Source organism: Mesoplodon mirus, assembly GCF_964341445.2.
Source record: "Mesoplodon mirus genome assembly, chromosome: 14".
Taxonomy (NCBI): Eukaryota; Metazoa; Chordata; class Mammalia; order Artiodactyla; family Ziphiidae; genus Mesoplodon; species Mesoplodon mirus.
Genome location: NC_138990.1, coordinates 15,607,453 through 15,633,334, shown reverse-complemented (window position 1 = coordinate 15,633,334; position 25,882 = coordinate 15,607,453). Strand labels below are relative to the sequence as shown.

Below are 25,882 nucleotides of genomic sequence, written 5' to 3'. Positions count from 1 at the left end.
TACTGGTTTGTAGCTGCTTTCATGAATGTGTGATGTTTGCTGAGACTGAGGACTTTTTGCCTAATTCTCCAGGGCTCCACTTAACCTAACCTAGCACTTTAGTTTCCTGCTGCTTTTATGTGCCTTCAGAGGAGAACTAGCAATTCAGTAGAGGCCATGAGTGTTTTCATTTCTGAGTAATCAAAATATTTCCATTGTCCAAAGTTCTTAATTATATATTATGTATGTGTATATTTACATAAAATATAGGAACCTTAGTATATCTTAGTACAGTTACTTTTTCTTGATAACATTCTCTTACATAAGTATGACTTTACATTTAATCTAGTTCTTTTATATCTTTCCAGTACTTTGTATTACCCCCCAAAATAGAAGAACGTTTCATAGATTTTGGTATACTGAGTGCTACAGAAGCAAGTAATATTTTATTTGCAATTATAAACAGCAACCCAATTGAGGTAAAAAAAATGTGTTTTTATTCTAAGTCACATTTAAGGATTTTATGGTAGTGCCGCAATAATCACTTTCATATCTTTCTCTTTTTTAAGTTGGCTATAAAAAGTTGGCATATCATTGGAGATGGTTTATCAATAGAACTCGTAGCTACTGAAAGAGGCAATAGAACTACAATAATCTCAAGCCTTCCAGAGTTAGAAAAATCCTCTTTATCAGACCAGTCATCGGTAAGTTAACTTTTTTATTGTGTCCTTACACTTAGATGTAAACCTCAAATGGAAGACTAGTCATCGTAATAATTTTATGAGAGTTGCAATAGCACTGGCTATTTGATGTTGAAAGGACCTTATAGGTAGTCTACTGAAACCGCTTCCTCTCATGGTGAGAGAGCCCTTGAGACGCAAAGGAGTTAAGTTGTAACACAAGTGTCCTTACAGGAGAAATTCCCATGGGTAGTAAACTAATCCTGTGTTCACTGAATTCACTAGGCAGAAGAGAGAGCCCTGCACATTGATAGAAGGTGTTTTCAATTATACAGTAATATTTCTGGTCAATTCTCTGTACTGATTAGAAGAGAGTATCAGTGAGGCAAACATCGTTTGGTGGACCTCTGTGTGGATCTCCGTATATACTTTTACTCTATCTTATGTACAGTTGGTCATAAAAGAGCATGAAACAAGAGTAAATGAATATAGCAGTCTAAGCCCTGACCACTACTGAAAAGAGAACTTGGAGTTTATACCTACTTAGAACAGAATTAGTAGAATCACCTTGTATGACTTCAAAGGAGCAGAACATATGTCATCTGTAGGTTAGCATAGAACTTCTCGTGGCAGTTTTACAAAAGGAAAAGCAAATGTCCTTATGCACAGAGGTTATTGACAAATATGCTTCCATGGAATGCCATAGGTCATAAAAATTGACTTAAACATTTAAACATCCCCCAAAATAGGTTTTTTGGAGGACAATCTGGCAATATATACCACCCCTGGGAATTTTTCCCATGGAAGTAATTTAAAGAGCCAAAAGCTGTGAGAATGCAGATGTTTGTGATAGCATTATTAATAATTCCAGATAACTGGAAACAGCCAAATGCATAAAGTCATGATTGTATGATTGAATATTAAAGCAAATAAAAAGCTGTAAATACGATTGTATGTAGAAGTTTGGAAAAGGATTTCTGAAAAAGTGGGAAATAGTACTAAATAATGTGTATTCTAATTGCAGTTGTGTGGCATTCAAGCTACATAATCAGATATTGTGGTCGATGTATGGGTGTTTGCATTTTAATAATTTATAATGTTTTAAATTTGATTCATAAATAAAGCCTCCTTTTAAAACAAAAAAGGATATGCCCATGAGAAGTAATATTTGTCACCCCAGCTGAGGTTTTATTTTTAATACAAATAGAGTGCTGGAAAAGGATAATAATGAGACCAGCCATTAATGTGTTCATTTCAGTAATGAAGTTACAGTAAAATTGTATGTATATCTAATCTGAGATGGTTGAATTATACTGTTTTTTATAAGACATTATAAATTAATAATTTTAGGACTCTGGATCATTTCCTCGTACTAAATAACATGTGTTAACACTTACTACTTAAATATGAGAGGTCCACTCAGTAACATGAAGCCTGCTTGAAACTTTAGGGTTTTAGAATTAGGTTTTATATAAAACTGTATAAACAAAAACAAGGGGCAGAAAGATGAGATCACTGTGATGAATGCTTACTTAAAAGAGGAAGTTGTCATGAGTTGCCAGCTTCAAAATAGCAACTCCACAATGTGTGTTTTTTTAAGTTTGTAATGCCTAAACTTTCAACTGCTTTCCACCTGTTTTCCAAAAAGCCAAACCTATGAACTAAATAAGGATCCTGTTCCTTATGAAACACACATTGCCAACAGCTCTCTGCGCTCTTGAGACACATGCTCTTATTTGGCTGGTTAGAGTCATGATGAAAACGTTAGAATTGCACAAAACCAACACAGAAATGCTTATAAAAGGGGGAAAGTGAGTATGTTTGGCATATCAACATTTGTTATTTTGAGGTAAATGTGAACTCTAGGTAAAATATAACTACTACAAACTAAAGTACAACTTCACAAATTGACTTTCATGTTTTTTGGAAGTATCATGATTGAAAAGGTTAAGTGCCAGAAACATCAGCAAATAGCCTGAGAAAACAAGATCCACATTCTCCTTTCTTTCACATTTTTATTGCTTAACTTTTCCTTCTTTCCATGATTTTTGATGTTGCCATATGATCCAATCTCAGTGGATCTGAAGACATGGTTATTAAAACATGACAGAGTTAAATTCAGAACTTGAAGCATAACCAACTTTGTATGTATTAATACTTGTGCCCTAATGCGGCCAAAGGGTGAGTGGAAGGCTGTGTCCCTCTGCTGCAGCCCTCACCCGCTTTGACCCTGCACGTACACGGTTGGGGTGTGAGGGCCACACCCCTCCCCAGCTTTGCAGCTGAGAAGTCAGCTGTTTCTCAGGGAACCAGTTTTCTCAGTGGCCCATGGAATAAGTATAGTAGATAAACATCCAGGGATGGGCATTATTTTGAGATATTTGTATGTGATGATATGGTAATTCAGTGTTACACTGGTACAGGTTAGGATTTTGAAGTCAGTTTATCACTGTAGCTTTCTTTTCCATTTTAATAAAAACTTCAGCCAGCAAGGCTGATGAATGATTTCATTTCTCCTACATACAGGTAATATTAGCTTCAGGATATTTTGCAGTGTTCAGAGTCAAACTTACTGCAAAAAAACTGGAAGGGATTCATGATGGGGCCATACAGATCACAACAGACTATGAGGTAAGGACTTAATTTACAGGGATTCATGTCAATGGGGTCTTTCTGAATAATTCAGTCTTTTTTTGTTTTTATAGAAACAGAGAACTAAGTTTACTCAGAAAGTTACAGTTCACCACTTTCATGCCTTAAAAACTGAGCTTTTGAGAATAGTTTACAGAATATTGGTGTTCATTAGCTCATAGTTTTCTGATAAAACCGAAATCTTTGGACTAAAAACAACTTCAGAAAAATGCATTTGGCACATTTAGAATTGCTGTTAGAAGCCTGCTTACAAATAGTTGTAGCATTGCACAGACCCTGACTGAAATTCCTGAGACAGGTCTCTCTCTTTTCTGAGGCCATAAATATCCTCCTGTGTAACATTTCCAAAAAGGAAGATACAGTCAGGAAATCCCATCTTAATTTGAGTTCTCACAATCATATTTACATGTCATTCTAAGTCAAGGAACCAAGTGAAAATCAGTGAACTTTTTAAAGGCTTTTTGTGGGGTTTGACATGTTGCATTCAATGAGACTTTGAAGAGGCATATTTCTGCCACACCTAAATATTTTGATTTATTATTTCAGAGCTCTTTGGGACGTCGAGCACTGCTAAAGTCAGCAAGTTGCTACCCTTGTTCTCCTATCTGTTCAGTACATACAAACCCCGCATGAAAGAAAACTAATTCAGAATAAACAGAATTGGTCATTTAATAATAAATGATATGTTGGGAGTATGTCAAACTACCTCCAAAAATAAGGAATCCACGTTTATCACTTTTGATAGGATTAAGTACACTCCATATCTTAGCAAAGCATCAGTATCTTTGTGAATTGCAACTAAGAGTATACGAGTTGAGATTCAAAATCTGGAACGTTCAACTCATTTTTTCAAATTAACTTGATGTTAATTTATTGCTGAGTACAAAAAGTAGAGAGCTATGTAACTTTAGAAAATGCTGGATTTTTCATTCATTGTTTTAGGAGAATAATTGAACTTTTTAAATTAATAATCTACAAAATAACCTATATTATGAAAAATCTGTTGTTCATTCCTTCCCTATTGTTTGGTCTTGTTTACCATGTTTTCATCGAATCATTGAGAAGTACATGGAAATTTATTGTATTTCAGTGCATTTTATGAAGCACATGGATAGATTAAACAGTATCCATGGGTGATTTTAATTTTGCTTATCAGTTGGTTAATGCTAATATACATCCCAAGATTGGTTCTTTTAATCTCCCAAAATAACTGTCCCCCTGCAACAACTGTCAGTGTCAATCGCAGACTGAAACACTCATTTCTCTGTGGTTTGCTTCTTCCCTCCACAGATCCTAACAATTCCCGTGAAAGCTGTGATCGCAGTGGGTTCTCTGACTTGCTTCCCAAAGCATATGGTTCTTCCACCTTCTTTTCCAGTAAGACAGTTCATTTGTAGCCTTCTTCTTGCTAATTTTTTTTCTCTTTGCCTTTATGTTCCTAGAATTCAACAATAAAGTCAGTTACTCTTTATTAATCACTTATTTTAAGGTAAGACATTGAACCAACTTCTTTAGGAGACATTACGAAGAATAAGAAATAGTCCCTTCTGTCAAAAAGTTTTCAATCTAGAATGAGAAATGGGCCCATGATTCATAGACGTAGAGCAGGATGTAGAAATTGCCCTAAGAGGCGAAAAATAACATGCTATGGAGAAAATACGTATCTAATTGATGAAGGTGCCATGTGAATTGGCTTGGAATTTCTCCTGGCAGGGAGAGACAAGGGGTAGCAAGAATGGCATTCAGGGCCCAGGGAACAACCTGAATAGAGACACAGGCAGCAAAGTCTGAGATGGCTTTAGGCAGTGATGAGTCGTGCAGTTTTACAGGAATGCAGGGAAGTTTCAAGAGAGAAGATGGAATGGTACCTTGGAGTGATAGCATGAAAACAATGCAATGCACTTAAGTCCATGAAAACCTAAAGTTTTTGAGCAGAGGCTGGACACTGTCAGAGTTAAGCTTTCAAGACTGGCTCTGGCAGAGGTAAATGTAGGACACGTCTGGGGGTAGCACTAGTGTGCCTGGAAGCCAACCCAGAGACTCTGGCCAGGGTCCACAAGGAAAGCGTCAAAGGGAGGTTTGAGCTTAGGGCGTTGGCAGAGGCAGTAGATCGCTTTCAAACCTCCACACCTTTGCTGCTCACCTGCCTTGGCTGCCCTTCCTCCTCTCCTACCTTCAGGAACTCCTGCATGTCTTTCAAGATCCAATTCCATTGTCATCTCCTCTCTGAAGATTTCTTCACTAGACAGTACTTGTTATTTCATGTGTGCTTCTGAAACAATTTGAGATTACTTCTCTTGCAGCAAGCCTCACATTGTGCTGCCAAAGTTGCCTTATGTGTTGGTCTCCCCAACAAGACTCTGAGATCCGGTGGGAAAGAGATGAGGGATCTTATACCCCAAGTAGCAGATATCTAGTAGATAATGGGTGGATGAAGGAGCAAAATAATGAAAAAGAGAACATAGGCAAGAGACATTTCAGATGAACCGTTTGAACTGTACTTGAATTTCTTGAGGAGGTCATACTAATGGAAACAGGTATGGGTAGGTAGGTAGATAGAGGACTCCAGAATATGACACAGAGTTTGAGCCTGGAGAACAGGGAGGAAAGAAACGGGGAAACCAGGAGGCCACCTTTTGCAGGAAGATAGTGTAGTCGATTCAGGACGCCTTGGAGCAGATGGAAGTGTCTCTCAGCTGTGGTAGGAGACCTGACAGGTTAAGAGAAACAGTACATTGCAGATTCTTAATGCTATATACGATAAAACCTAAATTCAAAATTTAGCTCCTTAAATATAAATTAGCTTCAAATATAAATTTGAATTAATAGGTTCAGCACCCCTAAGTTTGGGTCTTAATTAAATCTTTGTCTTCTTATCATTCCACTTTGTACGACTATACAGAACTCTTGACTTCATTATTTATCCAAAAGAACCTTCAATTTCCTTTTCAATCCATGATCTCCTTGATCCCTGCATAAATCCTGGAAGGGAATAATTCAGTAGATGACAATGTGAAAGGCTCATGGACAGAGTAAATGAGAAGGCATCTATAAAAACAAGGTGTTGGTTTTGCAGTACTTCAGATTAAGCTTTCAGGTATCTTCAGATGGCTTATAGGATCAGATATTTGCTTGGAATTACAAATTAACTTGATAATTGGTCTTAATTGGGCTGCTGTAACAAATTACCATAGATTGGGTGGCTTAAACAACAGACATTTATTTCTCATGGTTCTGGAGGCTGGGAAGTCCAACATCAAGGCACCAGCAGATCTGGTGTCTGGTGAGGGCCTACTTCCTCAGTTTGCCGACGGGCATCTTCTCATTGTATCCTCGCACAGCCAAAAGAGCAGACAGGGAGGGCAAGCTCTTGTGTCTCTTTTAAGGGCACTAATCCCGTTCATGAGGGCTCTACCCTCATGACCTGATCACCTCCCGAAGGCCCTGCCTCCTGATACCATCACACTGGGGGGTTAGGATTTCAACATGTGAGTGTGGGGGAGCACACAGACATTCAGCCCATAACAGTCATGAAATTCTGTAAAATCTCTTATCAGATGGAGACTACTAGAGCCAAGTGATGAAAACTTGGTACTTCAGAATGAACATTTCAAATAACTCACAGTTTAATACTTCGTATGTGAATACCATTACAAAATGAACTTCTGTATCTGTTACCTCTTTTGATCCCCACCATACCCCTGAGAGACAAGACGTGGACACAAGAATAGTAGTTATTACAGGTGCATGAAGACCAGGTAACTGCCGGGAAGACACAACTGGTTGGAGGCCAAGCCAGGACTCAGCATAGGCTTCTGCTTTCTTCTCTTATGTGCTTATCCTCACAGCAGCGTCCCCACCCTCTAACATCTTTCTACTCTGGTTAGACTGTAAATGTTGAGTGTTAGTCTTAACTGCACCATCATTCAACTCCTTTTACTGTTCATTTTCTTAACTTCTTTGTCTTTTTTTTTTTTTTAACGTTTATTTATTCAGCTGTGCCAGGTCTTAGTTGCAGCACGTGGGACCTTTTAGTTGTGGAATGTGGGATTTAGTTCCCTGATCAGAGATCAAACCCAGGCTCCCTGCACCGGGAGCGGGAGTCCTAACTGCTGGACCACCAGGGAAGTCCTGACTTCTTTGTCTTTCAATACCAAATATTAGACCAGCAGGTCTGGTCATTTTAGAGAGTTCTTCAAATGGCTAGGAATCAGGTTATAGGATTCTGGTTCTGTATTCAAACAAAAGAAAGTAAAATATTATAATATGATTCTTACTGATGATTATTTGAATCATGTAATTTTTTATTTAAAATCTGGTACCCTGTCATAGGGAGAAGCATGTAGCTGATAAGAGCAATCATTCGTAATTTAATGATTTAATCTGTATGCTGTTTTAATATGATGCTTGATAACCTGTGTTTTTAAAAAATGTCTAATTTCTCTTTGGCACAAATAGTATTTTTCTTTTATAAAGAAAATAGCTTTGGATTTTGGAGTTCAGTTATTTCATCCTGAATTTGGATACTTTTAAGGCACCCCGGGCCTTCGTATAATCAAACCTTTCTTAACAAACTGACAGTGACTGCTTCCTTTATTCAAAGCTAGCTCTGTACCTTTGTTAGTATGTGAACATTTTTACTTTAATTCATTTTTACGAGATTGCAGAGATTTGTCCTGCCAATTTATCTGTAATAGGCCATAAAAACAACAAAATACATATATTGGGAGGAGGGGCTCTGGTTACAAATGTAAAGTTTATCAACTTTTGAAAATTCTAAATGTCCTTTGAACTTTGGTTTCCTAGAAATATGTCTGTCAGCTCTAAAGTGTGTGTTCTGTAGAAAATCTACCATTTACAGATGAGTTTGTTTGTTTTCTTCCTTCAGGGGAAACTAGTTCATCAGAGTTTAAATATTATGAATTCCTTCTCACAGAAGGTAAGGATCCAGCAAATACGCTCTTTGTCAGAAGATGCACGATTTTACTACAGACGATTACGGGGCAATAAGGAGGATTTGGAGCCAGGGAAAAAATCAAAGGTTTGAAAATGTTGTACTTGCAAAAATTCCCATCCATTAGTACTTTGTTATTGTGACCTTCTGTGGATTTGGGATTCATGGTTCTCCTGTGCCTATTTCTAGATTGCAAACATTTATTTTGATCCTGGACTGCAGTGTGGGGATCATTGCTACGTTGGCTTGCCTTTTCTGTCCAAATGTAAGTTATCTTGCCGATCTCTCTCATGTGCTTCACTCCCTCCCCAGAATACTCTTTAATAAAAAAAAAGACGGCCACTTTTAAGGCCCATCCCTATCTCTTGATGCTATAGAAATCATTTGAAGGGCTGAGTATGTCATACCATTTGTCTCCTTGGTTTAGCTGAACCCAAAGTACAGCCTGGTATAGCCATGCAGGAAGACGCTTGGGATGCTGACTGGGATTTGCATCAAAGCCTGTTCAAAGGATGGATGGGACTAAAGGAAAATTCAGGCCATAAGTAAGTGGTTTTGCTTCATTTAAGTATTTGAGCTATCTTTACCAGTATGAAACATGACTTTCTAAAGTTATTCTTATATTAGGTTATTTTATTTCTCTGTAGGTAAGAAAATATGCCTGATCTTCAGGAAATTATAATGAGGCATCTTGAATTGCCATTGTAATTGTATGTTTCTCCGAAGTATGCACACTACCATTTTTGTCTTTTTTCCAACGTTCTAGATGCTTCCTTAAAGTCAAAGAAACTTGATGAAGTTGTCCTTGTGTAGGATAACTTCATTGTTTACCTTAGACACATCCATTTGCATAAGAAAGAAAGTTTCTACCTACCACTGACCTCTGTTAAAGGCTAGGAAAACACTTTGTAGGTTTTAACCTCACAGGAGGAGGAATGTCTCTGCTCCTCCTGAAAAGAACTGCTTCCTCCCTTTCCAGAGCTGAGCTGTTAGGGGTGCATGGCCCATTCACTTGGGCGCCACCTTATGTCTGTGGCAGGTAGAAAATGTCCCAGCGACAAATCAGTACCACATCTAGATTCAAAAGCAAAGACACTTATGTGGCAGTATAGAAATTTGATCTTTCTGTGTACTTCAGAAGAGAATTTGACTAGCAAACTGATGAAAACTGTTCTTCTCCACTGGCTGATTTGAAATGTATTTGTCAGTATCATCAAGATCTTCCAATTTATAGTACTGTAAGATTTTCAAGCCATGAATGATTAAATCTGCAGGTTTCTATTTGAACTATCTGCTGTGAAAAGTTCTCATAAGGCAAAAGAGAGTTAAATTTTAACTTTAAAATGGTTTAAATTAGATTAGTAGAGACTGCTTCTAATGAACTCACTAAGAGAACACTAATTCAGACACTCCTTGGTCCTCTACAGTTCTGTAGCGGACACCGTAAGGTACAAGTCGCCTCCACAGTTTAACATCTAATTATGAATAAATAACTTGCAGTGCTGCCCTAGGTTCATCTGCCAAGGAACCTCTTCACGCCCCGCCCCCTGAAACCCCTGCTCTCCTCTCTGTGAGCCTAGTGTTTCACTCCTAAAGACCCAGGCTCCCTGCCTGCCCTTTGCCACTGTGTCCCAGTTGCACAGTGAATGTGGCATTTTCCCTGCCCCTGCCTTTGTCTTACTTTCTCAGCGTGCATGTTACAGAGAATTCGTTACTCGTCATACAAAACCGGTATTCTCACCAATATTAGGGTGTCATAATTCAGTAGTCTTATAGGATAAAACAGGCTTCAGTGTTTGTGCCCAGGCACTTTAGCCCCATTTATAATATTGTTTCCTTAGGGAATGTGCTCTGAGTTCTTAGCAGCTGGCTTATAAATACTCATAAGTAGGGAAATAGTCCAATGAGGCCCTGAAAATTGCTCTTAACTATATATATATCTGGACAGAATCCTCATATGTGTTACCTGAAGGGGTAACTGATGTCTTCACTGTGTATCAGGATTTTGTTTTGTTTTTTTATCTCGAGCAGTGCACTGCCTTCTTATTAGTTCTGCTGAAAATATTTGCCTGCTGTTGGTGTCTGGATCTTTACACGAAACATGCAAGATCCTTTAGGATCCCCATAACATCATGTTATCTGAATATCCCTGCCTTTTCCCTTTTGTATTCAGTACGAAAACAATACTGTACAGGTGACCAGTGATACTTTGGCAGCTCTTTGTGCCAAAATAGAGACATCTTCATACATGTCTCTATGAAAAGCATAGTTAAATATTAGAGCAAATAAAATTTCTCAAGTACACAAGCCTAATAGAATTTCCTGTATTCAGAAAACTCAAATATTTCATTTTGTTACAGTGACTTACAAATTGTTTTTCTAGATTGAGCGCTATATTTGAAGTAAACACAGACCTTCAAAAAAACATACTGTCAAAAATCACTGCCGAGCTCTCCTGGCCGTCCGTCCTCAGCTCACCCCGTCACATGAAGTTTCCCCTTACTAATACAAACTGCTCTTCAGTAAGTATTCAGAGTGACATCAGTTCTGGGAAATCTGTAATAGGGTTATGAAGTATCTGCTCGTTTTTTTTTTTTTTAACATCTTTATTGGAGTATAATTACTTTCCAATGTTGTGTTAGTTTCTGCTGTATAACAAAGTGAATCAGCTATACGTATACATATATCCCCATATCCCCTCCCTCTTGCGTCTCCCTCCCACCCTCCCTATCCCACCCCTCTAGGTGTTCACAAAGCACCGAGCTGATCTCCCTATGCTATGTGGCTGCTTCCCACTAGCTATCTATTTTACATTTGGTAGTGTATATATGTCCATGCCACTCTCTCACTTTGTCCCAGCTTACCCTCCACCCCCCCACCCTCCCTGTGTCCTCAAGTCCATTCTCTACATCTGCGTCTTTATTCCTGTCCTGCCCGTAGGTTCATCAGAACCATTTTTTTTTTTTTTAGATTCCATATATATGTGTTAGCATACGGTATTTGTTTTTCTCTTTCTGACTTACTTCACTCTGTATGACAGACTCTAGGTCCATCCACCTCACTACAAATAACTCAATTTTGTTTCTTTTTATGGCTGAGTAATATTCCATTGTATGTACGTGCCACATCTTCCTTATCCATCCATCTGTCAGTGGACACTTAGGTTGCCTGCATGTCCTGGCTCTTTTAACGGTGGCAGTCTTTCACTTACTGTGTCTTTACTTTGTTTAAGGAAGAAGAGATTACGTTAGAAAATCCTGCAGATGCTCCTGTCTACATTCAGTTTATTCCTCTGGCCTTATATTCCAACCCTTCCGTCTTTGTAGATAAGTTAATATCAAGGTAGGCATTGCTGGTAGATTATCAGAATGTTTTCATATTAGCAATGAATTATTATTTTACACATTTAAAACTATTTCAGCTCATACAGTAATAGATTGGGCTTAGAGAAATTCTGCATCTGTAATTGAAGTTGAGAGAAGGTTCTGGGGAGAGAGATGGATATTATATTAAGCATCTAGAAAAGCTCCCAGTTTAAGACAAGAAAAAAATAATATAGAACTACTTCCTAAAATCTTATAAAGAGGAAGCAAGTGGTGGAGCCTTTCAAATATTTTAGTTTTAAAAAGTGAACAAAATATTAACTGTAAGTTGTAGCTATTTTTTGAAGGCTGTTAATCTGATAACATTGATCTCAAAATCTGCCCAAAGATAAGCACAACCTTAGTATTTATAACCCCTTTAATTATGATGCTGTTTACAAAGAAATATGTGTATGTTTTTTTATTTCAGGTTTAACTTAAGTAAGGTGGCAAAGATAGATTTAAGAACACTAGAATTCCAAGTCTTCAGAAACAGTGTAAGTATTCAAACTTCATACTATTCCAAAGAAGTAATTCTATGATATGATCAATGCAAATGTGAAAGAAAAATATTGACCATCCTTAAATTGGTTGAAGGGCCAGTTACTGAAGAAGTCAGAACGGCTAGTAATTACTTTAGAGGCAAAAAGCCCCAGAAGAATGGGTGGGATTTAGATTGCCATGAGGCACCCTGGATAGAAGGTCCTGTTTGTGGGCATTAAACAATAAGCTCATGAAGGTTCATAATAATGGTTGCCAGAACCTCTGAGATTATGTAGATAAGGTATATACTGATAGATAATGTTTTTTTTTTTAAATTTAGCCTCAAAATATTGAGCTTGGCCATTTAAATTTTTATCTTGGATACTTTCTAATAAAATTGTAAGCTCCATGAAGGCCAGACCCACAGCTAGCTGTGTTCATACTTAGCACAGTATGAGCATAGTTATAACTCAACAGGTATTTTTAAACTAATAAATGTATACACAAACTGGTTTGTTCTAGGACCAAATATTCTCTATCATACGGGCCAGGCTGAGCAGCCACTAACCACTCATGATTATATAAGAACTTAATGTGTAGGATCTGTGTCAGTCAGGAAATTAGCACTTGGAACTAAAGCCACCTGCAAACTGGCCCAAGTCTCTTGGCCTCGATGCCCTTCCCAGCCACTCTCATCCAGCCTTAAACAGCCTGTTCACACCAGCCCTGATGGCTGTGGAGCATGCACTGATTCGGCTCTCTGGCTCTCCCTGAATCTTTGTTTGCAAGCATGTTAACGGTGTTTTTTGTTTTCTTTTTGACATATGGTAGGTACCTTGTTTCCCAGTTCTGGGTGTAAGCTCCTTGAGGGCTTGTCTTCTACTTATATGGTTTCCTTCCCACATTTATAATACGAATGGTGTTGAGTGAATGAGAGTAGGAATCTAGTTAATCCTCCATCATCTGAATTACTTTGAGTGAAAACAGTAAACGACCACCTCCTTTCTCTCCTTTTGCTGAGCTCTTTTGCTGAGCACGGTCCCAGTCTGTCAAGTAGCCACGGGATGCCTTCCTGCCATGCTGTGGCTTTGCTGCTTCCCATTTGGAATAAGGGGGGGGTTGGCTCCTGGAATAACCATGGCTTTGTACCTACTAACTTGGTCACCTCGACCAAGTAAATAAACCTTTCCAAACTTCAACTTCTTCACTTGTAAGTGAAGTTAATAATTTGTATATTACAAAGTTTTTGAACAGGTTAAACAGACCAATATGGAAGCCCTTAGATGGGTTGCTTGGGACATAGGAAGCCCTCAATGAATGTTGACTGGATGAGTCAATCTGTGGCTCACCAGGTGGGAAAGAAAGGCAATACGAAGGTTTTCAGTATTTCATGAGCACCTACTATGTATCAGCATTATGCCAGGTGCATTCACATTTATAATTTCATGTAATCATTACAGTAGCTAGGCTGAGCTATTACTAACCACCCTAAGAATAAGTATTTCCCTTGTTCTGTTGGTGGTGGAAAAACAAAGCTCAGAGAGAGGAAGTAACTTGCCCAAGTTCCTACCTGTGATAACTGGCAGGGCCAAATTCAAATCTAGTTCTCTCAGAGTCCAGAACCCTTGCCCATACTTTCGTGACACATGGTCATTACTGTTAGGAATCACTAATTAACCTGTCCAACTAGGTGTTTTGTAGTTCTTGAAGGATTTGTGTCCTTTCCCATAGCTTTGTGTTTTAATATATAAGGCATAAATTAGCCAAACCTTTATGGAATTGTTTTTATGTCTATTTTTAAGTAAATCTTATATAAGAAAGTAAATTTTTTAAAAAGAGAAAGTAATTTTCAATGTTGTATTTTTATTTTCTGCTGAGTAATAGGTAGAATACTAGACAGAAATTTAGACAGTCTCATATTCTAGTCCATGCCCTTCTCTTGGAATCTTTTTTTTTTTTTTTTAACAAATTCAGTTCTTTTTTTTTTTTAATTATTTTTATTTATTTATTTATTTATTTATGGCTGTGTTGGTTCTTCGTTTCTGTGCGAGGGCTTTCTCTAGTTGTGGCAAGCGGGGCCACTCTTCATCGCGGTGCACGGGCCTCTCACTATCGCGGCCTCTCTTCTTGTGGAGCACAGGCTCCAGACGTGCAGGCTCAGTAATTGTAGCTCACGGGCCCAGTTGTTCCACGGCATGTGGGATCTTCCCAGACCAGGGCTCGAACCCGTGTCCCCTGCATTGGCAGGCAGATTCTCAACCACTGCGCCACCAGGGAAGCCCTTGGAATCTTTTTTGCTTTGCTTTTTCCATCCATAAAGTGCCAACATAATAAGTTCAAGGCTATCTAGACTGCAAATATCTAGGAAGCTCACTAACCAGAAATTCCTTTCACTCTGCTTTTATAAGAGAGGAAATACTCATAAGAAGTAAATGACCTAGTATTTACCTTTTTATCTTACCAAATCTTTAGTGGTACCTACAAGATGTAGGTACTGTGAGAGATAGGAAGATGAATAAGAATACTCTAGACCTCAGGAATTTATTCTAAATAAGAAATGCTGGAGGAGGTCTTAGGGTGAGCTTAGGATAAATACCATCACAGTTCTCTACAGTGCTATAAAACTGTGGATCTCAGAATATTTGGTCTCAGGATTCCTTTACAGTCTGAAAAATAATTAAGGATTTCTACTTTATCTCAATTTTTAAAAATTATTAAGGACTCCAAAGAGGTTCTTTGTTTATGTGGTTTGCATCTATCAATATTTACCATATTAGAAATTAAAACTGAGAGATCATTAAAATATTAATTTAATTCATTTAAAATAATAATAAAATAATAAGCCCATTCTATTTGACATAGACAATATAAAAATGAAAAAAAATATATATTTTTTTAAGAACCATTTTGCAAGAAGAGTAGATTGTTTTACATTTTTACAGAGCTCTTCAATGGCTCTCTGACTTATTAAACAGATAGATTCTCCTGTCTGCTTCTGCATTCGGTCTCTTATGATACATTGTTTTTGATGAAGTATATGATAAATATCTGACCTGACCTGACACATTCATGTAGTTGCAAAAAGGAGAGTCTTAATTGCCTTTTTAGTTATCATAACACCATGCATCAGTCATTTGGAAAATATTGGTTCACTAAGACATGAAGAGCTTCCAAATGTTGACACAATTCACTCTGCGGTATCCAGAAAATCGTATTCATTCTTACAACCGCTAATCTCATCAGGGAGTTCTTTAACTATTGGCTCTAAAGCTCACAGGACCAAAACTCTAAATTTTGCTCAAACACCCAAATTTTACCATTGACAACGAATGCTTCAGTTGTTTCCCTTAAAGGAACAGATGCACTTCATTTTCATAGAACTGTCTACTAACTACTCCAGTCTGAATAACCATCTATTCGCTGTCAGTCGTCTTTTCAACTATACATGGTGTTGTGGAGGCAGGAACTAGTTCCGTTGGCATCTGGGACGACGGCTCTTCCCGACAGCATGGTCCAGCATGCTGTGAGGGGTGCTGCACGTGTACTCCAGTTTATCACACGGCATTGAAAAGGCGCGTGCTCAGTAAACAGCCTCACCCTCCAGAGAGCAGGCAGCAGAAACAAGAAGAACTACAGTTCTGCAGCCTGTGAAACGAAAGCCACGTTCACAGAAAGACAGGCAAAATGAAAAGGCAGGGGACTATGGACCGGATGAAGGAACAAGAGGAAACCCCAGAGAAACAACTACATGCAGTGGAGATAGGCAACCTTGCAGAAAAAGAATTCAGAATAACGAGAGTGAAGATGATCCAGGACCTCGGAAAACGAATGGAGGCAAAGATCGAGAAGATGCAAGAAGTGTTTAACAAAGGCCCAGAAGAATTAAAGAACAAACACCTAGAAGAATTAAAGAACAAACAAACAGAGATGAACAACAATAAGTGAAATGAAAAATACACTAGAAGGAATCAGTAGCAGAATAACTGAGGCAGAAGAATGGATAAGTGACCTCGAAGATAGAATGGTGGATTTCACTGCTGCAGAACAGAATAAAGAAAAAAGAATGAAAAGAAATGAAGACAGCCTGAGAGACCTCTGGGACAACATTAAACGCACCAACATTCACATTATAGGGGTCCCAGAAGGAGAAGAGAGAAAGGACCTGAGAAAATATTTGAAGAGATTATAGTTGAAAACATCCCTAACATGGGAAAGGAAATAACCACCCAAGTCCAGGAAGTGCAGAGAGTCCCAGGCAGGATAAACCCAAGGAGACACATGCCGAGACACAAAGTAATTACATTGACAAAAATTAAAGACAAAGAATAATTATTAAAAGCAACAAGGGAAAAATGACAAATAACATACAAGGGAACTCCCATAAGGTTAACAGCTGATTTCTCAGCAGAACCTCTACAAGCCAGAAGGGAGTGGCATGATATACTTAAAGTGATGAAAGGGAGGAACCTACAACCAAGATTGCTCTACCCAGCAGGGATCTCATTCAGATTCCACGGAGAAATCAAAAGCTTCACAGACAAGCAAAAGCTAAGAGAATTCAGCACCACCAAACCAGCTCTACAACAAAGGCTAAAGGAACTTCTCTAAGTGGGAAACACAAGAGAAGAAAAGGACCTACAAAAACAAACCCAAAACAATTAAGAAAATGGTCATAGGAACATACATATTGATAATCACCTTAAATGTGAATGGATGATTAAATGCTCTAACCAAAAGACACATGCTCACTGAATTAATACAAAAACAAGACCCATATATATGCTATCTACAGGAGACCCACTTCAGACCTAGGGACACATACAGACTGAAAGTGAGGGGATGGAAAAAGATATTCCATGCAAATGGAAATCAAAAGAAAGCTGGAGTAGCAGTACTCATATCAGATAAAATAGACCTTAAAATAAAGAAGGTTACAAGAGACAAGGAAGGACACTACATAATGATCAAGGAAGCAATCCAAGAAAAAGATATAACAATTATAAATATATATGCACCCAACATAGGAGCACCTCAATACATAAGGCAACTGCTAACAGCTATAAAAGAGGAAATCGACAGTAACACAAAAATAGTGGGGGACTTTAACACCTCACTTACACCAATGGGCAGATGATCCAAAATGAAAATAAATAAGGAAACAGCAGCTTTAAATGACACAAGAGACCAGATAGATTTAATGGATATTTATAGGACATTCCATCCAAAAACAGCAGATTACACTTTCTTCTCAAGTGCGCACAGAACATTCTCCAGGATAGATCACACCTTGTCATAAATCAAGCCTCAGTAAATTTAAGAAAACTGAAATCATATCAAGCATCTTTTCTGACCACGACGCTATGAGATTAGAAATAAATTACAGGAAAAAAATGTAAAAAACACAAACACATGGAGGCTAAACAATATGTTACTGAATAACCAAGAGATCACTGAAGAAATCGAAGAGGAAATCAAAAAATACCTAGAGACAAATGACAATGAAAACACAGTGATCCAAAAACAAAAAAAAAAGGCATGTGCTCAAGGGTTGAGATTTAATAAGATTCATATTTATTACTGTTTAATCAGTAACAGTTTTGGTTTTTTTTTTTTTTAACTGCAAGTGCATGGCAGTGAGGAAGACAGTGGCTACTAGGGAAGTTTGATGCCACTGCCTTGCTTCTAGCTAAAGGGTCAGCAGTTTTACCCACCATTGCTTTTGCTGACCAGCACTGCAAAGGTCAACACAGTGAAAAAGGCAAAGAACGTCTGTCGGTGTTCTGAAAATAGTTTTGACACCTGAAGAGACCTCTGAGATCCCCAGGGGTCCATGAATCCCTTTTTAAGAACCACCACTACAACAATTATTGAGAATTATTGAGGGCCTTAGTGATATCCCAGAGGCATTACAACATCCTAAAGTATTTTCCAAGTCATCAGAGTTTAAATTAGTTGTTTGGTGAAAATATGTATAATGTATAATGTGTTCATCAATTACTCAGAATAGTTCACTTAAAAGGGAACCTATTTACCAACCATTTTGGAGCAATCGAAACATTGTTGTCCTAGTAGACATGGACTAGAGAAGAATTTTCAATGTAGGAAAAAATATTTGCCTCAGAAGTGAGAATTAAAAAGTAGTGTGCTTCACAAAGTCTGTTGACTATAAAGTTATGTTTGTAGAATCATGCTGTTGAAGTAGATAGATCTGGATATAGTAGAAAAATCATACAAAATGCACTCTCCTTTCACAAGTTAGCAGAGCCATGTAGAGCCATGGACATTTATACCCAAGTATTACCAACCCTTCCCCCCCAGAAGTTTAAGATTAATGATACTTGAAATCAGAACAGTGTAGCTTTATATGTGAACTATCATTTTTTTTTAAATAATAAATGTTTTTTAATTTTATCTATAACTGTTGGGAAGTCATATTTTGATTATTGAATTAAGCTATTACTTGAACTTTAAATCATCAAGTGTTTGTGAAATAGTAATTATGGGCTTAGCTTTCAAAATAAAATTCAAAGATAGATTGATATGAATTGGAAATATTTTTACAAATAAAATGATGCAACCTTAGGATGCTCCAGCTGATATCTGTCTGAGGGGAGGGGCAGAAAAAGAGTGACTGAAAGTGGGGACAGCACTGGTGGGACTTCGGGGTGCTGGGTGTTCAGTACACAGCTGTTTGCTTTGTGCTAAAACACTGAGCTACTCATCTCTTAGGTTTGTGTCCTTTTCTGTTTTTGTGTCATGTTTCAAAACTTTTAAAGTTAAAAATAAAAAGATCTGTACACAAAAACAAGTGCTTAGTACAAACATGAAGACTTCGGTGACCTGGGGAACAAAGCCCTTTCTGGGACTTAATGCAGACTATGAAGTGTCATCATTAGTTGCCCAGCTCTGCTTGCCAGCCATCCAGCCTCTAAATCATCAGGGATAAAATTGTTTATGTAGTTGATCAATTCGAGAAACTAATACTGGGCTGTGGATGGGGTAAAGGGAAAAAAATTTTTCCAGAGAATATACTAATGACTCCTGTTTGTTTACCCAATGATTCAAGGCTCATCCACTGCAGAGTTCAACAGGATTTACAGAGGGCCTCTCCCGACATTTAATTTTAAACCTAATTTTAAAACCTGGAGAAAAGAAATCTGTCAAAGTAAAGTTTACTCCAATTCACAATAGAACTGTTTCTTCCCTAATCATAATCAGGTATGTTCTGTGATTTAAGTGTGGATTGACTTTTAGTACTTGCATAGAGTCCTTTCTTGATTCGTTTCAATATTAATATCTGCATTAGTTTACTTATGAAATAGGGTATTCATTTTTCCCAAAATACACACACACATACCACGCCTCATGAAACATACCGTTGTGATTATATTTTTAGCTAAAAGACCTGAATACTGTCTTCCTGTACCACGTGTGACTCTTCAGAGTGGAAAACTCTTGCTCCTCTTCGTGTAAACATTTAAAAATTTTCCAAGTGTAAATGTTTCACCATTAAATTTAGTGTATTAATTTTTACATGGTTTATAAAGTAACAGTAAAAATTATAGATCAAAAGATTGTGCAAATTTAACGGGAGGAAAATCTGTGGTTCTTGTTCTTACGTAGAAATAACCTGACTGTGATGGATGCTGTGATGGTCCAAGGACAAGGAACAACTGAGAACCTGAGGGTGGCAGGCAAGCTTCCAGGTCCAGGGAGCTCCTTGCGCTTTAAAATCACAGAAGCATTATTAAAAGACTGTACAGACAGTGAGTATTCCTGTCATATCCAAGGGCACAAATGTCAGCGTTTGTTGTCAACAGTAAATAATTCCAAAAACAAGAACGGTATTTCTACATGTACACATGTGTATATTAATGATGGATCCTTAAGATTTTAAGAAAACACCCTGACTTGCTTTCAGAGTTGTTTGGTTTGGACCTTAAAAAATTTGAAGTGTCAGTATTCATTGCATGCCTTAGATGGTTTACTCTGAATGTGAAAAATAAAGCACAATAAGTCCCGTACATATGAACCTTCGAGTTGCAGACTTTCAAAGATGCAAACATGCGTTTGCATGTCCAATCCCGTAAGTTAGTTCACGTGTCTGGCGCACATTGTCACGCGCGTGCATCCTCTACAAGTGATTGTACTTTTGTGTACTTTACAGTATTGTATAGAGTACAGTAGTACAGTACCTTTATTTCAAGCCCAGGATGTCCAGAAGCAACCGTAAAAGCAGCGGTGATGTAGCGAGTACTGCAGCCAGCCCCTGTATGCCAGCTGTTTACTGTACTACTGTACTTTTCAAGGTACCGTACTGTAAGATTAAAAATGTTTTATTTCTTGTGTTTGTTTGTTTTTTATGTATTATTTGTGTGAAACGTATTATAAACCTATTACAGTATGGTACTATATAGCCAGTTGTGTTGGTTAGGTACCTAGGCTAACTTTGTTGGACTTACGAACAAATTGGACTCACGAACGCACTCTTGGAACTAAACTCGTTCGTATGTAGGGGACTTACTGCAAAATTAAACTTCAGCCATCTAAAATGACTTAACAAAGTAGAGTACTTCCTGATGAAATCTGGGTAATGGCTGATCTCTTTGCCCTGAGGAGCTCGTTCATAATCTCTGGGATACATTCATGAAGAAGGTATTATCATTACTTGGACCTGGAGCACAGGACAGCAAGATTTATACTCACTCCTCATTTTTTTCCTTTAGGTTTGAAACTAAGAGAACCAAATTTCACATTGAAAAGAACATTTAAAGTAGAGAATACAGGACAACTTCAAATTCACATAGAAACCATTGAAGTCAGTGGGTACTCATGCGAGGGATATGGCTTTAAAGTTGTCAATTGTCAAGAATTTGCACTAAGTGCCAATGCCTCTAAAGACATAATCATTTTGTAAGTATTTTCTCGTAAGATAACGAATCACTAACTTCTCATTAACTTTTTATACTGGAGTTGTTCAAACTTTATACTGAAATTGTTTTCATACTCACAGAAAAAGGTCTTTATCCACAAATATATTCATTTGATTTTTTTCTTCACTTAATCTTTGGTTATTTCTTCATATCTTTGTTTTCAAAATTGTGGAACTCCAAAGTGGATCGGATAGTCTTAGAAACCAGTTTCAAAACTATTTTCAAGATTGTGTAGGAAACTGACTATGAATTCAGTCTCAGCAGCAGAGCAGACACCTGTGTTACACACATGCAGTTTTTCTGTGTTGTGCAGTGTATACAAATGTGTGATATTTTGGTCAGAAGACAGTTTTAATGCCTACATCGGCAATAGTTGCAGCATATTTTAACAATTGATAACTTGTTATGTTATAAAGTTTATATAATAAAATGTAACTTCTGTCCCCTTAGTGGAGTGATAATTTCATGACCTTCAGTGGACACTTACTTTATAAGTAACTGCGTTACTCCATGTAAGCCATAACACTTGGCACCTGAAGGTACAGTGAGGGATAAGACACCTTTCCTCAACGTGCAGATCGTGTGCTTGCAGAGCGTACAGTTAACAAAATAAAAATAATATAATTAGGGCAGAAAGCGGTGCTGCAGGAGATGCACATCAGTAGGGCTAGGGTGGTTCTCTACACACACACACACACACACACACAAAGGCAGTGGGAATGCATCGTAGGAGAAGAGTGTGGATTAACTAAAGGAGGAAGGAGGAGGGAAGGGAAGGAAGCTCAGAGACTACTTTCCTAGTTAATAATCAAGGGAAGCTGATGATTGTTCTCTTTTTATGTAACTTCTCCAGTTATCTACAGAATATAGTTGTTTTGGTTATTCACCCCATAGGGCAATACTTTGTCCATCCTAAAATGAGAAAGTTGAATAAAAGTATCAGACTCTAAAATTCTGTGTTCGGTCTCAAAGGCATTATGTTTAAACTGTTCGCCGTGTATTTTTAAAAACTTTAGTCTCACTGCCATCATTCCGTTTTAGGTTTACTCCTGATTTCACAGCTTCTAGAGTCATTCGTGAACTGAAGTTTATAACAACCAGTGGATCTGAATTCGTATTTGTATTGAATGCATCCCTTCCTTACCATATGTTAGCAACCTGTGCAGAAGCCCTGCCCAGACCCAACTGGGAGCTGGCTCTGTACATCATCATCTCAGGAATAATGAGGTACTTGTGTCTTCTTTCGAGATTAGTATTTAGGCATCACTTGACACTGTTTATCATGGGCCCACTACGTGCCAGTCACTGTTCTGAGTGCCGGGGATTCACCAACGAACAAAGCAGGCAGACCTCTCTCGTCAAGCCTACATACACCAGTGGGAGCAGTCAGAACTGAACCCTTCTTGGATGGCATATACGATAAACCAGAGTCTTTTCTACCTTTGAAATTTGTTATACAAATTAAGTACAGGTTAATTTCTTAAAGGAAAAAAACATGCATAATTTACCAGGTAGTTCCTTGATTTGGGCATTTGTAATGTACTCAACATAATAGTTTATTCCTCCTGAGTCATACCTAAGCAACATAAAAGTGATGAGAAATATTTTTTAAACCCTCACCATCCTCATCTTTCTTTCAGCATATTTCTTTATGTTTTTTTAAGAATGAGATATACTCGCCTCTGAATTAACTTACATAGTTACCCTGCACATCCTTTAAGGGAAAAGAGTTGGCCTAGAGAGTTAGAACTAAAAGAAAAGATAAGAGCTCCTTCTTCTTGGTAAAAGAAAAGCTACCCTCCAGTGTCAGTTCTGATACAAATAATTATTTCCTCCGTACGAGCCTCCGTGTACGTTGGCATTCTAGAAAAGTCAGTGTGCAAACTTCCATCCATAATGCTTTTTTGTCACGTCCCAGGCATTTTGTTTTTTATATCATATTGTACTTACCAAGAAACTTGCCTTTAATGTCACGTTTTGTTACTCTTGCACTCACAAATGAACCCCGATTCTCCAACTTCTGTACCCCTGCAGTGCACTGTTTCTTTTGGTAATTGGAACAGCCTATTTAGAAGCTCAAGGAATTTGGGAGCCATTTCGAAGGCGACTATCCTTTGAGGCCTCGAACCCGCCCTTTGATGTGGGAAGACCATTTGATCTCAGGAGAATCGTTGGTATTTCATCTGAAGGAAAGTATGTTCACCTGCCAGAAATAAATTCTCCAAATATATAGATTTGGCCGATGTAACTAAAAGAAAAAATAAGTTTCTTCTTTTCATCTTTGCTCAGGGGGAACAATCTTCAATACCCTGCGTATAGTACTCTGTTACTAAGAGCTCATAGCAAATGCCATGTGTTTATTATATTGATAAGGGCTAAAATATTCTCAGTTGTATCAATACCTCAATTCCTAAACTGTCAGTTGGAACAGACCCAGTCCAGTTGTGGAAAGTATCCTATTCCTTGCTGTTTTTTCCTTCGGGTAGTTCATATTTATGGTGGCTCTACTGGTGAAGTGATGTTTTTAATCTTAGATCTTGTAGGTTGCTATTACTGATCTGCAGTTGGTCCTTTTTTCAGCTTGAACACACTCAGCTGTGACCCCAGTCACAGTAGGGGGTTCTGTGGACCAGGCGGTTCGGCGTCCCGACCCAGCGCAGGGAGTCATAAGCAGTGTGGCCCACCAGTCCACCCACACAGCAGCCACGGCAACAGAAACTCAGCTGACGTGGAAAACGTCAGGGCCAAAAGCGGCGCAAGTACCTGTAGCAGGACTAACGCCCAGTCGGCGAGCAAGGCCAGCGCCCTGGCCTTAGATTCACATGCCGTGGCCCCGGGTCACACAGCGGGCAGGAAGTCCAAGGGGGCAAAACAGAGCCAGCACGGCAGCCAGCACCACGCCCACAGCCCGCCGGAGCAGCACTCGCCACCACCACCGCCAGTGCCTCAACACCAGGAGCCACAGCCCGAGAGACTGTCCCCCGCACCCCTCGCGCACCCTTCCCACCCAGAGCACCCCAGCAGCACACGGCACAGCTCAGAGGACTCGGACATCACCAGTCTCCTCGAAGCCATGGACAAAGACTTCGACCACCACGACTCCCCACCCCTGGAAGTGTTTGCAGAGCAGCCGCCTTCACCACTGTCGAAAAGCAAAGGTAATCATGGGTTCTCACGGCCAGGAAAGCGTGACACGTGAGGGGAGAGCCAGCACGTGTTTAAGGGGCTACTGTGATCGTAGGTGTGATGAGCAGCTAATTTAGTAGGTGTTCTTCTGGCTCAAGTTCATCTCTGCTCTTGGACTTGAGCTTTTCCGTATCAAGATGCAAATAGAGGTACCCATTTGTCGTGAAAGACACTTGCATTTCTTAGATGACTTGCCAAATTCAGGAATTCATTGGACGTCTCCTGTTTTCCTTTTCAACTGTGTGTGATTACTGTGTTACTGTGGCAGGTTGAGCTTTTTTTTCTTTTAATTGTTAAAATAATTTTAAGAGAACGAAGGTCATCTGCCTTTTAACTCAAACCTAGGACTTCTGCACGACCTGTGCTTCAGGGCAGGGGTTGGCAAACTACAACCCGTGGGCCAAGTCATCACCTGTGTTTGTAAATGAAGTTCTATCAGGACCCAGCCGTGCTCATTCGTTCACACACGGTCCATGGCTGCTTTTGTGCTTCAGCAGTAGCAGAGCTGAGCAGCTGCAACAGAGGCTGTAAGGTCCACAAACCAGAAAATACTTACTGTCTAGCCCTTTCCAGAAAAAGTTTGCTGACCCCTGCTTTAGAGCTCTTCATGCTGTATTAGTTACCCGTTTCTCAGTAACAGTTACCCCAAAATCTAGTGGCTTAAAACCCCACCATTTACTATCTCACAGTTTCTGGGGGTCAGGCATCTGGGTGCAGCTTAGCCAGCTTCTCTGGATCTCACAAGACGGCAGTCAGGGTGTTGGCCAGGGCTGAAGCCTTTGTAAGGTTCAGCTGAAGGTGGATCTGCTTCCAGGTTCACTCAGGTGGTTGACGGCAGGATTCAGTTCTTCACGACCTGGTGGACTGAGGGTCTGGGTTCCTTCCTGACCGTGGCCAGCCACCTCTGCATAGAGCAGCTCAACGCCGTTGTTGGCTTTACCAGAGCAAGCAGGTAGGAAGGCAAGAGAGAGAGCAGGCTGGCAGGACAGAAGTCGTGGTCTTCTGTGACCTACTCTTGGAAGTGACCCCCCATCACTTCTGCAGTGTTCTCATTAGGAGTGTGGTCCAGCCACACTCCAGGAGAGAGAAGTCCACGAGAGCATAACGTGGGGCTCCCTTCTTCGAAGTCTACGCACCACACATACATAGGCGGGCTGATTTGTAACTTCCAGAATCAAAATGTGAAAAACAGTGAATGGCCTCTGGCTATATTTCAGTTTATTCCCTTTACAGCCTGCACTTTTTTGCATCTTCCTCTCTCTCCTGTGGCAGCCATGCTAATACATTACTCTAAGCCTATTTAAGTCCCTCCCTCACTGAGGTACCAAGGAGTTTTGGCCTTTGGTTTGCACAGGGAATAGGGAACCTGGCAGCCCTGAGAGGCCAGAAGAAACCTGATGCCCCAGAATCTGGGAGTTTTCTTTTAGAGAATTTCTTAGTTCCAGTGATACGAAGACTAGTTCTATATGGTCTTCTTAGAATTACTTGCATTTGGATTTGTAAAACAGTAGAAAGTCTTGAATAATATTTAACTTCTTCCACAGAAATCTTTTTTTGTTGTTATCTCATTATTAATAGAGCTTACATATTTTAGGGTAATTTTTATAGTAATATTAAATAAATGCTTAAAGTTCCTTTTATAAATTAGATCAA

At 38.9% G+C, this 25,882-nt stretch overlaps 1 protein-coding gene across 2 annotated transcripts in view; it reads left to right on the top strand.

The window, feature by feature from the left end:
* TMEM131 (transmembrane protein 131) overlaps positions 1 to 25,882 on the top strand; it is a 190,923-nt gene that overhangs the window by 135,809 nt on the left and 29,232 nt on the right. For both annotated transcript variants that reach the window (XM_082642292.1, XM_082642291.1), the window contains exons 16-31: positions 348 to 458; positions 549 to 683; positions 3,186 to 3,290; positions 4,602 to 4,688; positions 8,200 to 8,352; positions 8,455 to 8,530; positions 8,693 to 8,810; positions 10,649 to 10,787; positions 11,498 to 11,607; positions 12,058 to 12,124; positions 19,177 to 19,328; positions 19,734 to 19,876; positions 20,837 to 21,023; positions 22,085 to 22,270; positions 23,078 to 23,236; positions 23,624 to 24,201. In XM_082642292.1, the coding sequence (XP_082498418.1) occupies positions 348 to 458; positions 549 to 683; positions 3,186 to 3,290; positions 4,602 to 4,688; positions 8,200 to 8,352; positions 8,455 to 8,530; positions 8,693 to 8,810; positions 10,649 to 10,787; positions 11,498 to 11,607; positions 12,058 to 12,124; positions 19,177 to 19,328; positions 19,734 to 19,876; positions 20,837 to 21,023; positions 22,085 to 22,270; positions 23,078 to 23,236; positions 23,624 to 24,201 (2,506 nt within the window). The remainder of the gene's footprint in view (positions 1 to 347; positions 459 to 548; positions 684 to 3,185; positions 3,291 to 4,601; positions 4,689 to 8,199; positions 8,353 to 8,454; positions 8,531 to 8,692; positions 8,811 to 10,648; positions 10,788 to 11,497; positions 11,608 to 12,057; positions 12,125 to 19,176; positions 19,329 to 19,733; positions 19,877 to 20,836; positions 21,024 to 22,084; positions 22,271 to 23,077; positions 23,237 to 23,623; positions 24,202 to 25,882) is intronic.